Here is a 13,444-nt window from a genome sequence, read left to right on the forward strand (position 1 = left end):
TTTGCCCAAAATTGACTGAAAGTATCGATACTAGCCTAAGAGTATCAATACTCCTGCAAAAGTATCGATACTTTATATAAGTATTAATACTTTTAAACATTCTATACTGTCAAGTTTCAAAACTTTATGGAAATTTCAAAACTATGTCCTAAAGTTTCGATACTCTTAAAAGAGTATCGATATTTTTGCGCATAAATACACAAATTTGCCCAAAACGAATAACAAATATCGATATTATCCCAATAGTATCGATACTCTACCTGCAAAAGTCATAAGACACATACTAAAAATGCTATATTTCAAACTCAAAGACCTTGGTGAGGTCCCCAAACATGCTTCAAGTTTTATTTAATCCAAAAGGGTCATAATAGAGGCTTTAAACACATTTATAACTCTAAAACAAGAATTTCACCATGAAAAAGCTTATCATGCTTAGCTCAACCATTTAAACTATTTTAAACTTCTAATGACTCACTAAGAGTATGGAAGAGTTGTAAAAGTGTTACCTTGCTTTTTTGTGGCAATAACTTTCCTCAACTCAACCAATGCTCTACTTTTCTTTGCCTTTTGATTTGGAACTCTCTCCCACTTCCTTTACTAAACAAGGTAAGAAAATGAATTACTAATCCATCTATAGGTTGGATACATTCTAAATAACTCCTTATAATCCAAAACATAGCTATAATTCATAGATTTTTACAACCCTCTAAAAACCCATTTTTTCTTTTTGGATAAAAACCAGTGAAATGGAGCTTAAAATGAAGCTTAAAGGGTGAGGGTTAATAATCTTACGTTTGCTTGACCCAAACTAAACTTGAAGTCCTAAAACCTTCAACTTGAAGATATGAGAAGAAAAGAGAAAAGATGGAAGAAGAAGAAGATGGGTGCTTGGTGGGAAAAATGGAGAGTTGTTCCCGTATATCTCATAAAATAGATGAGTTTTTAGCTTTTGAATTAAGAATTGGATAAATTGCACTTTTAGTCCCTCTATTTTCCAATTCATAAGATATTCATCTTTACCAACTAATTCTTAGGCCCAACTCAAGCCCAAAAACACTAAACTAGGTCCAACTATTTTATAAAGTCAAATTGAGCTCAACTTTATGCTTCAGGTTGACCCGAATTATTAACCAGAGATTCAGGGCGTTACAGTCTTCATGACCAAGAGTGAAATCGATCGCGTACATGATGGCTATAAATGAAGAAAACATGATAAAAAACTGTAAAGAACAATCCATGTGTATATATAATTTAAAATCTATAAATCCATTTTTAGTTTAATTATTATTCAAAATTAGATGGAATTTATCAGAAAATTAAGCATACATTAAATCAAATACATAAACTGCAAAAAAAAAAAAACTATTGACTCTTTATAATTTCTATGTGAATAATAACTCCAAAATCAAGGAAGATAACAAGTTGAAAGTTTTCGAATTTAATGAACACAAAAATGTGATACCAAAGATTTATATAATGAACTAATTTTTCACAAACTCAAGAAAGAGTACAATAATTTGTAAATTCAGTTAGCAAAAAATCCAGAAAAAAATTAACAAATCCATAAAATCAAAACTTCAATACTTCTTAATTTGACAAATTCGAATAAGAAAGAGAGAAAAAGAATAAAAAATCAGTCAAAAGAAACATACTTAATGGCATATTTAATATGTCAATAGCCACAGCCAAAACTGAGAGACAGAGAAAGCAATGAAGAAGAAGAGGGTAACATTGAAGGATGGGTTTGTATGTGGAAGGGGAAAATATGATATTTTAGGAATGTTATCTTTTATTTTTTAATTTAATTTATCTATTTATATAAAAAAAAAAAAGAAATTAAGGGATGATGGCGTGTCTTGATTGATATGTAATTTTTTTTAACGTTTTTCACAATTTAGAATAATTGAGATAATGATTTAAAATTTAAAAGATAAAATATATCAAAAATTATTTTATAAAACAATTCGATATAAATGATATAATTTAGGGGATATCGGTATTTTATAATACTTTAAACTGTGATTGTTTTTTTATTTTGAGAATAAATTATCATTATGAATATGTCATAGGTGGTGGGTGGAAAACAATTTTGTTGGCACGAGAATTTTCCTGCTGAAAGCCGCGGTCTGGGATAGGATGGAATTCAAATTCAAATTTCTTAAAACGCAGCGTTCCAAGCTGGCCGAGTCCCCTCAAATCTCAATGCTAGAATTTCAACCGCCTTTCAACTCGGAACATCATATTCTCCGTACTAATTTTTTATTAAACAAACGAACAATAATTGCACTAATCCCAACGACGTGATTACTGTTTTACCCTCATCATCCCCTTCATAAAAAAATATCTTCAAGTTAAGCGCCCTCAAGAAAAAACAAAAAGGAAAATAAACTTCTTCTCGTTCTCTCACCCCGGAAGCACACCAATTTCTGCAAATGGCGACGACGGTGCCGGACAATCTAAGCCGTGACCAATACGTTTACTTAGCCAAGCTTTCGGAACAAGCCGAACGCTACGAGGAGATGGTTCAGTTCATGCAAAAGCTCGTCCTCGGCTCAACTCCTGCCGCCGAACTCACGGTCGAGGAGAGGAACCTTCTCTCGGTTGCCTACAAAACGTGATCGGATCTCTACGCGCCGCTTGGAGAATCGTTTCTTCCATTGAGCAGAAAGAAGAAGGTCGGAAGAACGAGGAACATGTTGTGCTCGTTAAGGAGTATAGATCGAAGATCGAAGCTGAGTTGTCGATGTTTGCGCTAGTATCTTGACTTTGTTGGACTCGAATCTGATCCCGTCTGCTGCTGCGAGTGAGTCCAATGTTTCTATTTGAAGATGAAAGGGGATTATCATCGGTATTTAGCAGAGTTTAAGGTTGGTGATGAGAGGAAAGCAGCTGCTGAGAACACTATGCTGTCTTACAAGGCTGCTCAGGTTACTCTTTTTCTTACAAGAGATCTGTAACTTTTTAACCTGGAGCCTAGCTTTGACTAAATAGTTGAATGCTAGAGTAGAATTTTGGATGTTGACTTGGAATTTGATTTTAGGATTAGAGTTCTCATTTTGAAAATTCAGTATCTTTTGAAGTTGAAAACTCTGGATTTTGTGTTAAATTGAATGAAGGATATTGCGCTGACGGATCTAGCACCAACGCACCCTATCAGGTTGGGACTGGCGCTGAATTACTCGGTGTTCTACTTTGAGATTCTCAATCAGTCTGATAAGGCTTGTAGCATGGCTAAACAGGTGAGTCGTTTTTTAAGCTCTCAACTTATGTCTCACTCTCACCTTGCTTGAGCGCTGCATAAACCAATGGAAAATGAAACATAATGTGATTTTTATCAATGATCTCGCTGGTTTCTTCATAGAAAAGTATAATATTATTAGCTCAGTTAATCTGATTAGTTTAGTAGTTTCAATGATGGAAAGTTTATAAATGTTTATTTTATGGCTTGTATCCTTTCTTTCGTCCTTTAAAGTTCAGTGGGGTACTAAAAGGAGGTTGATTTGACTTATTCTGTTGATGACTTGCTGTAGATTGTAGATGACTTTGTTAGGAGCCAATTAGATTAGAGTTTGAGCCAGCATTATTGTAATTGAAATGGCGAATGATTTTCTTTTAAAATCTTGCAAATATGTAAGTTCTGTTGCTTCATTCTGGCCATTCTATTTCTAGTACCTTAAATTTACTTTTAATTTGAAGTTTGTGAAATGAGGATCGTAAAGAACTGAAGTAAATCCTGTTATTAGCCAACCATATCCTTGTGAGCATAGCGTATTGGAGTTTCAGCGATATTTGTTGAGGAATAATGAAATGTTGGACATGAATGTCTTCGTTGTTGTTGCTTCCGCTGATAGGTCTACTAGCAAACTTTGGAATTTAGGGCCATTAGTTAAAGGGGGGAAATTACTAGTAACGAATACATCATTTTCAAGCAACTGGTGATCAATCTGCTTGTTCGGAGTTAAAATGTTTGGATGAATATGTTTCCTATGGCCTCCCTTGTTTACTTTTATGAGGAGAAAACAAGTGGAATGTGGCCAGCCTCCGAAGTATTGCAACTTAATGCATGTAACTTGTTTAAAGACCACCTCAGTTTGATGCTTTAAATAAATGCTGACATTTTTGGTATCTTGACTTATTTCTCTGATAAATGTTGGTATTTGGTATTTTTAGTAAGAATAAAACACGAATTGAATTGAAGTTGGATATTCATTAAATATCCCTTGTTCTTTAAAAAGGCCTTCGAGGAAGCCATTGCTGAGCTTGACACACTGGGAGAAGAGTCTTACAAGGACAGCACTCTCATTATGCAACTCCTGAGGGATAACCTTACTCTCTGGACTTCAGATGTTCAGGTCAGTGCCTTCCTTCTCTCACTTGAACACACTCTTTCGTGCGTGCACACAATTAAGACCATGTTAATGGCGACTTTGACACAATGATTTCACCAATGACTAACTGTATGTAATGTTGGTTGCGATGCAGGACCAGTTAGATGAGCCATAGAAGGTGGTTTAACCCTTGTTGGTCCTGTTCTTCTTATGGAGTTGGCTTTGAACGTCTTTTGTTTATGCTGATTAAAGCGTGTAATCTAAAATTGGGCTTTGATTTGACCTTGACATGATGTTGCTATTATCTCTTTAAATCCCGACTAGTTTTCTAAATTTGGAAGCGACTCTGATAGGCAGCGTTTTCTAAAACGACAGATAATGCACTGTATTTAACAATGCGAATCCCTTGTCTTATTTTGAAAGTAACTGACTCTACGGTCCAAGACATTTCTTAATTCTTATTACAAATAGATTTTAGATTTTCACATAGAAAGCCTCCTTTACATTCAGACAAACTGTATATGAGATCCAGAACCTTTGTAAATATTTAAACCGGTTTAGCGCTTGCACACCATCATACTAGACCCGAGAGATTCAATCCCTTATGCTGTTATTAAGCCATTCTGGACACTGGGGGCTGCCACCATTGATGGGTAAGGCAATAACTTCTGGTACACTGAAAAAAACAATAACGAAGGCAAGTGTAAGATCAATGATGATTTATTGTATTCTTGATTTCTTTATTTGAGAAAAGTTGCGCTCTTGGCTTTACAGGGATTCAACGAAAAGTTCCAACTAGGGGACACCCAAATTATTTTCTTTAGAAAACAACCCTTTCGGCCTTTATCCAGTTGGGATTTCAAACATTAAATTTGAAATCTTAATCACATTTTAGTTGAAAAAATAGAGGTTTTGTGCTTACTCATATTCGTGATTTGCATTGACATGTTCTGTGAGTGCTGGCAGGAGGGATTGCCTTGTCTTGATTATCAGCAACTCCTCGGGATCTGTGTTGATCTGCAGAGCAGATAGAAACAACCTATTTTCTAGCTTGTACAAATGAATATAAACTTGGCTTTAACACAGATTGGCTGCCTATGCAAAAACTCTACGAATTAAAAAGGATTTTTCCTGTACTAGATTCTCAAAATTTCTCAATTTGTCAGGAAAACTGAAGGCTTATTCCAACAAAAGCAATCTATCCAAATGAAAGTTGACACCTTCCCTCCCATTCATACTCCGATTCCGCACCTGCATTCACAACTCTTAGGAAATCCATTTCAGTAACAATAGTTCAAATGATTAACAAACCAGAAATAACAAAATCTACCCCCAAATAAATTAAACAAAAACCCCTTTTTATTGAAAGAAGTAAGGGGAAACAATTAGAGGGATTTATGTAATCACACAACGAAGAAACCAAGAAGTAAAAGGTTTCCTCAAGTCCTAAAAACCTCTGTCATTATTTGAAGGCGGCTGCTCAATTATTTCAAAGTTTACTTCCAAAAGTGCAAACTTACATCAACATTCTATCCCTTTGAAAAAAAACAGATGCTGCAAACTTACAAATTGCGCAAATTGAAAGCATGATATACTAAAAAGTCATACCTGGGACTATGTTTACACATGCTGCAAGTTTCTCTTTGACAATGCTTCCAGCCAACTCCCTACCTGCATTATACATTGTGAATCAAATAGATTTAAATGAAGAAGGAAAGGGAAAAAAGAATTAGCTTTAAATTAGGTAGCAGAAGGTTCGTATTCGTGAGTTTTTAGTGTTGATTCTATACTAACCGCCGAGGCAATTTTATCTTCTTTTTTTTCTGGCTTCATCCATCTCCTAATGGAATAAGTTGAGTTTCTTGGCCCATTCTGAAAGGGCCCTTTTCATATTTATAAGGCCGAAAAGATGAATCTAAACCAAACCCATGAAATGATGCATACTCGACAAATGCTTTTCCTCGAAGTGCCAATTGACTTGATTTTCATTATCGTTACATGCATCGTTATAATGAAGCAACATCTAGGTTTTTTGGACAGCTGCCCCTATCATTAAAAACAAAAACTCCATTGATAAGATAACAACCAAGTGCTGTCTTCAAAAACCACACAAGTGGAAAATGTTTAAATGAGGTGGCGCTGTAAACACACCGGAGATGCGGTCTTTGAAATTTCTAATGACCAGTTATGGTCTTTTTTTATGGACGGGGTGAATCTCAAGAACTTGGTCCGACTTTAATTAAACATGAAACACACTTTAAGATATACATTGAAGATTAGTTCAACTAGAATCCTTTGTAAAAAAAAACTAATAGTTTAGTCAGTTTGGCTATGCGTTGAAGCTATATTCCTGAATCTGGATCACTCGTTGATTCCTTGATCTGCACTTCTCACTCTATCATTTAACAAATTACAATAATATGTGCCCTGAAATAACCAAAATATAATATGTGCCCTAAAATCCACATACACACACTATTGTATTCATTTATTTTCAGATTTTTAAACATATTTAGAAGAAATATATATTTTTTCAAATAATAATTCTCAATATTTACATGTTATAAAAAAATTGATTTAGTTAATTCGTTCAGTATTTTGAAAAATAAAATTCAAATATAAATTTTGCATTCTAGATTCGGTCAAATGCAAAATAGTTAATACTGGAGTAAAAAGTCTAGTAGTCTGCCTAACAATTTTCAAAAAATAAAAAATCTGCCTAACATCGGACATGGCCGTAACAACAAACAAATGAAGAAAAAGATATTAAAATATAGAAAATTTTATAACGCATGTCGCATACTTAAATTATAATTTTTATTTAATTTTAGTATTCATTTTTTTAATTTTTTAAAAATTATTGATGGTAATACTTAGGTGACATAACAAGTCAATTTTTTTATTTTTAATTACCACGTCACTTTTTTTATTTGTCAGTATTTTTTAATTACTTTTTATTCAACCAATTAGGTGGTGACATGTGTCACCACCTATGGATAAAATATAGAAATCATTCTTGCTCTTAATATGAATCGATCTTAGAAGTGACTAGTTTAATTCAATGATTGAGTGCCTTGCATTTCATGAGAGAGGCTCATATTCAATTCATGCTAAGAGCAAGAATAGTTTCTTTTATTTTATTCTCATAATTGGTGAAACATGTTACCCTTTAATTGATTGAATAAAATTAATTAAAAAATATTGACAGCGAAATAAAAAATGATGTGGAAATAAAAAATAAAAAATTGATATTATACACATCACATTTTCGTTAAAGATCTTTGAATAAAAATAAAGTTTTTGGTACTAAAACGAAATAAAATGATAATGTAAATACTAAACATATAATTTATCATTTTAACATTTACTAAATAAGAATAATTTAATTAATAATGCTTTTCATTATATCTCTTTAGTGGTATGTTACGATATACGACATACGCTATAAACTCATCCTTAAAATATAATTATATCATGATTTTGGTGCTTATTTTATATTGGGTTTAAAATTTAATTTTTATTTTATGGACATAATTAACCATTTTATTTTTATGATTAAAATGTAAAATATTTTCTGAAAAAACCAATTTCAACAAAACAAAAAATATATGTCAACATCATGACTTACAAGTAATATTTTAAGAAAAAAAATAAAAAAATAATTAATTAAAGATTATTATTTAAAATAATAAAAAAAATCCACAAATAGCTTTAATCTTCAATTTCCCTTTTATTGATAGTGAATGATATATAACTATGAATTGAAATTGTTAGTTAATTATAACATATATATAAGAGAAAATAACTTCAGTGACCAAAAATGCCTTATAATATACGAATTTAACCAACTTTTTTGGATTTGCCAAAATGAACAAATTCGCAACGCGAATTCCAATTTCGCAACCCAGTTTCCAATTTCGCAACGCGAATATGTAATCGCATTGCGATTTTCCAAATTCGCGTTGCGATATTCCAAATTCGCAACGCGATAGTCAAATTCGCAACGCGAAAGTCAAATGTTTTTACACGAAACACATATTAATTTCGCAACACAATGTAAACAGTATTATCGCAAATCATCTCTAACCTAAAACCCTAAAGCACAACTCAGTCCCATCTCCATCTCTCACTCTCTATGGCGACATCCGTCCCCATCTCCGACGAAATCCCCCCATTTCCGACGAAATCCGTCTATCTCCATCTCTCAGATCAACCCTCACAACCATTCACGGTCAGAAATGGAAACAACCACCAAGAGTTAGTTTTTTTAATCTTATTTTATTTGAAATTTTGTATTATTATTAAATTAACCATTTCACTGAGATTGCTAAATTCATTCGGTTTGCTGCCAATAAAACCATTCACGGTCAGAAAAGAAACCCTAAATCACAACACCAAATTCGCAACGCGAAAATGAAAATCGCAATGCGAAACTAAAATCGCAATGCGAAACTAAAATCGCGTTGCGAATTTAAGTTTCAGAAACTTCTTTATTCACCAAATTGAAACTTGAATGATGAATTGTATTACTTCACCAAAAAAAAAGACAATACTAACTTCACAGTGTTGCGAATTTAAGTTTCAAGATAAACTACTACTCTTTATGTTGTCCTTGAACCTACACTAAACCTATATGTTGTCATTTTAAATGTTTATAAGTGCTTACTTCTGGAATGTTATCTGATGCATTTGTGAACTATGATGGAATAATGACTTGGGTGAATACCGTGCTAGTTTGAAGCATATTTGGCTTTGTTTTCACTGTTTAATATCATGTATGTTTGTATGTATAATTTGTAGTTTTTGGTATATCTAACTTGGTATGTTTATTGTTTTTGTATAATTTTTTTTCGGATCAATTGACCTTAAGGAATAAATTAAGCATAGCCACTAAAATTGCATCGAAGCTTACACCTCTACAAAGAAAATTGTTTGAGGATACTTGCTTCGGGCCATGGCTGAAAGTACAACATCCGGGTGGAGATGCTATGTTGACACATTTGTTTCTTCAGACCATGACTAACGATTTACCCGAGGGGGTACAACGTGGTGATGAGAGATATGGTGTCATTTTCCTCTGGCACCGGCGCATACTTATTTTGGGCGGGAGGAGTTTTGCTTAATCACTGGTCTACGCTTTGGACATGATGATGTAGGTCGGTACACTAGTCATATCGCCCGCCCATCATGGTTATATCGGGTTTTTCCTGAGCTGGCAAAGTCGAAGCCGAGTACATGTCGACGACTTGAAGAGATTATTTGATAAAGATGGTTTTACTCGGATGGATGACCTTGATGTTGTCCGAGTATGCCATTTACTACTTTTGCATGCCGACTTTTTAGGCAAAGAGGGCAGACAACCATCTCCGAGGACTAATATTATTGGTAGAGGACTTAAATGCATGGAACCTGTTTCCGTGGGGTTCATATATATGGAAAGCTACCTGGAAGAAGTTATCGTCTGCCTTCGAGGAACGAGAAAGTTTGCGGGGCGATGGTTCTAAATACACTTTGACAGGCTTTACTTAGGCTTTTAAGGTAAGAATTCTATATAATGTTTCCAAAATTATAATTAATTATTTAACAATTACTAATGTTTGTTATTATATTGTTTGTAGATTTGGATATTTGAGGCTTTCCCCAGCATGTAGACATATGCGATAAAAAGATCAAATGATATTCCTAGGGCTATTACATGAAGATGAAACACATGTTTGGATTGGGAAGACTTACTCCCATATACGACGATTAATGATGTAAGTTAACACACAAATACTACCATATATAAACAAGTTATTACTAGTACACGTTTAACTTTGTTTGAGCTTTTATATTGTTGGAGGCCAACTACCCATTACAGAGGCTGACACCCTCAGATGCTGAGCTTGGCACTGATTGGTGGCAAGCTAGTAAGCGATTTTTTGATGGGATGGATGATGAGCACCCCCCACTTCGAGAGTCATCACCCCATCGGGTCGATTCTATAGCTCGACACCAAGAGCCATCACCTGGTCGAGCCTCTTCTCTCCACCATCACCTATTCCATCACTCATCGAGGCTCTTCTCCACCATCACCTCATGATAGGCAACAGCAAAGAGGTCCGTCTATCTCCATCTCCCTGTTCTCCACCTCCATGGGATGAGTTAGGGGAATTACGTGATGAGGTCGATGCTTTGCGTCATGAGGTCGGTACTTTACGTGAAGATAATGGTGCGTGGCGTGATGAGGTTGATCTTTATGTGGTGAGGTGGATTTTTGACGCGATGACAATGGTGCGCTACGCGGTGAGGTATTTACCTTACGTGATGAGGTTGCCGCTCTACGCGAGATTGTTTCATTGTTGCAGAATGAGGTTAATATTCTACGCAATAAGGTAAATTTGTTTAATACTATACTAAAAATGCAAAAACTTTTTTTTCGGCATTATATATTTATTTACTGATTTATATATTAATTTATTTTCAGCGGCCCGTTAAGGTAGATGCTTTACGTCAGGTTTTCTTGCACGACGAGGTTCATGCATACATCGTGCACGTGCCATTACGTCTCCGTTCACCCCACTAGTGCCAAGACTCCATAAGAATATGCTCGATGCACCTATCATCATTCAAGAGGCACCTCCTATCGTTCAAGAGGCCCCTATCATCATCGAAGAAGTCCCTCCCACCGTTCAAGAGGCTACTGTCATCGTTCAAGTGGTCTCACCCGCCGTTCAAGAGCCCGATTTATTTGGTGTCATATGTCGACATATTGATAAACCACCTCCCGTGCCCGATATGATGGATGTGTGTTGGCTTTCGTATGAGTTACCAGCCAGTACCATTCCTCAGCAGGAGATGGAAACACTACCGGACACAATTACGGATAATACCATTTGGGCTAAGACCGCAATTGATTTTTATCTACATGAGCGGAGCAAGGGGTGTTATTCTGACCTATGACAAATCGACGATGTTATTCATTGTTTCTTGATCGGTTTTGGTGGGGTATTTTATTAGGGGTTGAAGATAATGCTACCTCGAAGGGGGGTAAGATTATATTCTTCTTATATTGCATTTTGATTAATTTTTTTAATTATTAATAATTCACTAATATATTTATTTTTTTATAAAACATCATATTGATGCATGGGTGTCACGTCTTCTAATAATAAGGAAATTGAAGAAAAGATGTATTCGATGGACTATTATGCCGACATCTTTTCACGCAGCTCACTTAAAGGATCAGAGAGATGCTTCATATAAGTTGGCTAATGTAAAGCTAAATTTTATCCTGCGTGTGGGGAGGTCAATAAGGTTAGTATTTTTTTAATATTTTAAAGGTTTTCATAAATTTTATTTAATGTGCGTATTATTTATGATTGCAGGTGTTTATCCCTGTTTTGAAAAAACGTCATTGGCTTCTCGTCGAGCTTCAGCTCCCATCCCTGAAGACAGTGGTATATGACAGCATGTTGATTACATACCATTGTCTGATTTGAGAGATATTATTACAAAGAGATGGAGCGATCATTTGGCTAAATTTTTGAATGCGATTGATTATTGGACAAAATCTAGAAACAAGAAGCCAAAGAAGTTTAAAATTACAATGATCAGAGACGAGACTGCACCACAACAAACGCAGGGAGCCAGAGGGGATTGTGGTCCTCTCGTATGCTTGTGCTTGGAACATTTGACAACAGGAAGTATACAATATCTACCTCCCACAGATAGAGATAGAACTGCAGTAGGCTTGTGGTTTCGGCATTATATGGCCAGATCGATATATTCGAGACGCTGCCTATCGGCATCCGCGTGCTGAAAGTTGTACATAAACAACTGGTAAGTTTGAGCAAGTGTTGTTAACATATATACTCTTTAATTGGTTTGAAAATATTTGTTAAGTACCTAGAATTCAGTAATTTGTTGTTGTTGGTTTTAGATGTATAAAAAAGTGTTGTTTGAGCAAATGTTTGGTTTCTACAGGTTAATCCTGAAGTGAGCTGTGTGAAATGTATTGTGCATAAACAACAGTCGGGTATAATTTTTTCTTTGTTTAATTGAATTTTACATTGAAAGTTGATTTGTTACAATTGAGGAAATAAGATTTATTTTTTGATTAATTGATTTGTTTAATTTGATTTGAAATAAGAATTATTTTTTGCTTGTTTAATTGATTTGTAAAAGTTGATTTGTTGTTTCTAAAAAATTCAATCTGCATTATGTTTGAAGGCAGAAAAGACCTGTTGAAGGTACAAATTCGCAACGCGAAATAAGCGTTGTGATAGTCAAATTCGCAACGCGAAAGTCAAATTCGCAAACCGAAAATCGCGTTGCAAATTTGACTATCGTGTTGATCGCAACATACACATCAAGGTATATACAACATCAAACACATTCCAAGCTATAAATACAAGCTAAGGACACTTGAAGAAGCAAGAACAACTATCCAAGTAATCAAACACGAGAAAATCCCAACATGATAACAACTGAACAGATTATATCAATGTTCAAACTCAAGTTACTAATGAATGTCTAACTGAAAATGTATGCATTCACACATAAAATACACATAATACAACTTTGCATTTAAAAATCACCTAAGTTATAAGTCCCAAAGGTGAAGCCGGTTGTGATTGGGATTTGATTGCAATTTTGATTTCCTTTTGCTTGGCACCATATGAGCTTTGGATTTTGATGAGGATCCATTTTTTGGCAGAGGAAAGATGATTGTGATGGCACTGGTGATCCACAGGTCAACCTTGTATGACCACTCTCCTTGCACTGACTATGTCGATATGCTCTTCTCTTCACCCTTAGACGATATACGATCGTGATTTTTTTTGTCGGCCAGGTAGCCTTCTGTCTATAACTGGTGGAAAAACTGTTTTGTAAGTCATCTGGTATGTCCCACTCAGAAGGATGTGGACATGGGTAGACAATCTCGGCATAAGTCTGTCGATATACTTCTGTAGTGTAGCAATCCAAGTGTATGCGCTTGAATCATCTTGATTTAGATGAAGCAACTTTTATAACATGGCCATACGGATAACCAGATGTTTGTCATTTCTTACAACTACACGTCTTTGCATTTAGATCGACAAGTCCTTTAAGTTATTATCCAATACTTTAAACAA

General features: G+C 34.8%; 1 protein-coding gene and 1 pseudogene across 1 annotated transcript; one reads left to right on the forward strand and one right to left on the reverse strand.

Annotated features, from left to right (window-relative positions):
• Positions 1-2,250: 2,250 nt before the first annotated feature.
• Positions 2,251-4,697, forward strand: LOC120154263 (annotated as a pseudogene).
• Positions 4,698-4,906: 209 nt separating this feature from the next.
• Positions 4,907-6,029, reverse strand: LOC120154285 (protein CutA 1, chloroplastic-like). The gene is made up of 3 exons (XM_039166080.1): positions 5,937-6,029; positions 5,251-5,374; positions 4,907-5,004 (listed from the first exon to the last, which is right to left on the reverse strand). Exons 1-3 carry the CDS (start codon positions 6,010-6,012, stop codon positions 4,923-4,925), a joined length of 282 nt encoding a protein of 93 aa, XP_039022011.1. The 5' UTR covers positions 6,013-6,029; the 3' UTR covers positions 4,907-4,922.
• Positions 6,030-13,444: the final 7,415 nt, after the last annotated feature.

This window comes from Hibiscus syriacus, unplaced genomic scaffold (genome assembly GCF_006381635.1).
Source record: "Hibiscus syriacus cultivar Baekdansim isolate YM2019G1 unplaced genomic scaffold, ASM638163v2 tig00111127_pilon, whole genome shotgun sequence".
Lineage (NCBI taxonomy): Eukaryota > Viridiplantae > Streptophyta > Magnoliopsida > Malvales > Malvaceae > Hibiscus > Hibiscus syriacus.

Coding starts and splice junctions, on each gene's coding strand:
- LOC120154285 (XM_039166080.1), bottom strand. CDS start 6,012: ATGTATAATGCAGGTAGGGAGTTGGCTGGAAGCATTGTCAAAGAGAAA. Junction 5,375..5,936: donor ATGTGTAAACATAGTCCCAG/GTATGACTTTTT, acceptor TGTACAAGCTAG/AAAATAGGTTGTTTCTATCT. Junction 5,005..5,250: donor AATGCAAATCACGAATATGA/GTAAGCACAAAA, acceptor TGTTTTTTTCAG/TGTACCAGAAGTTATTGCCT.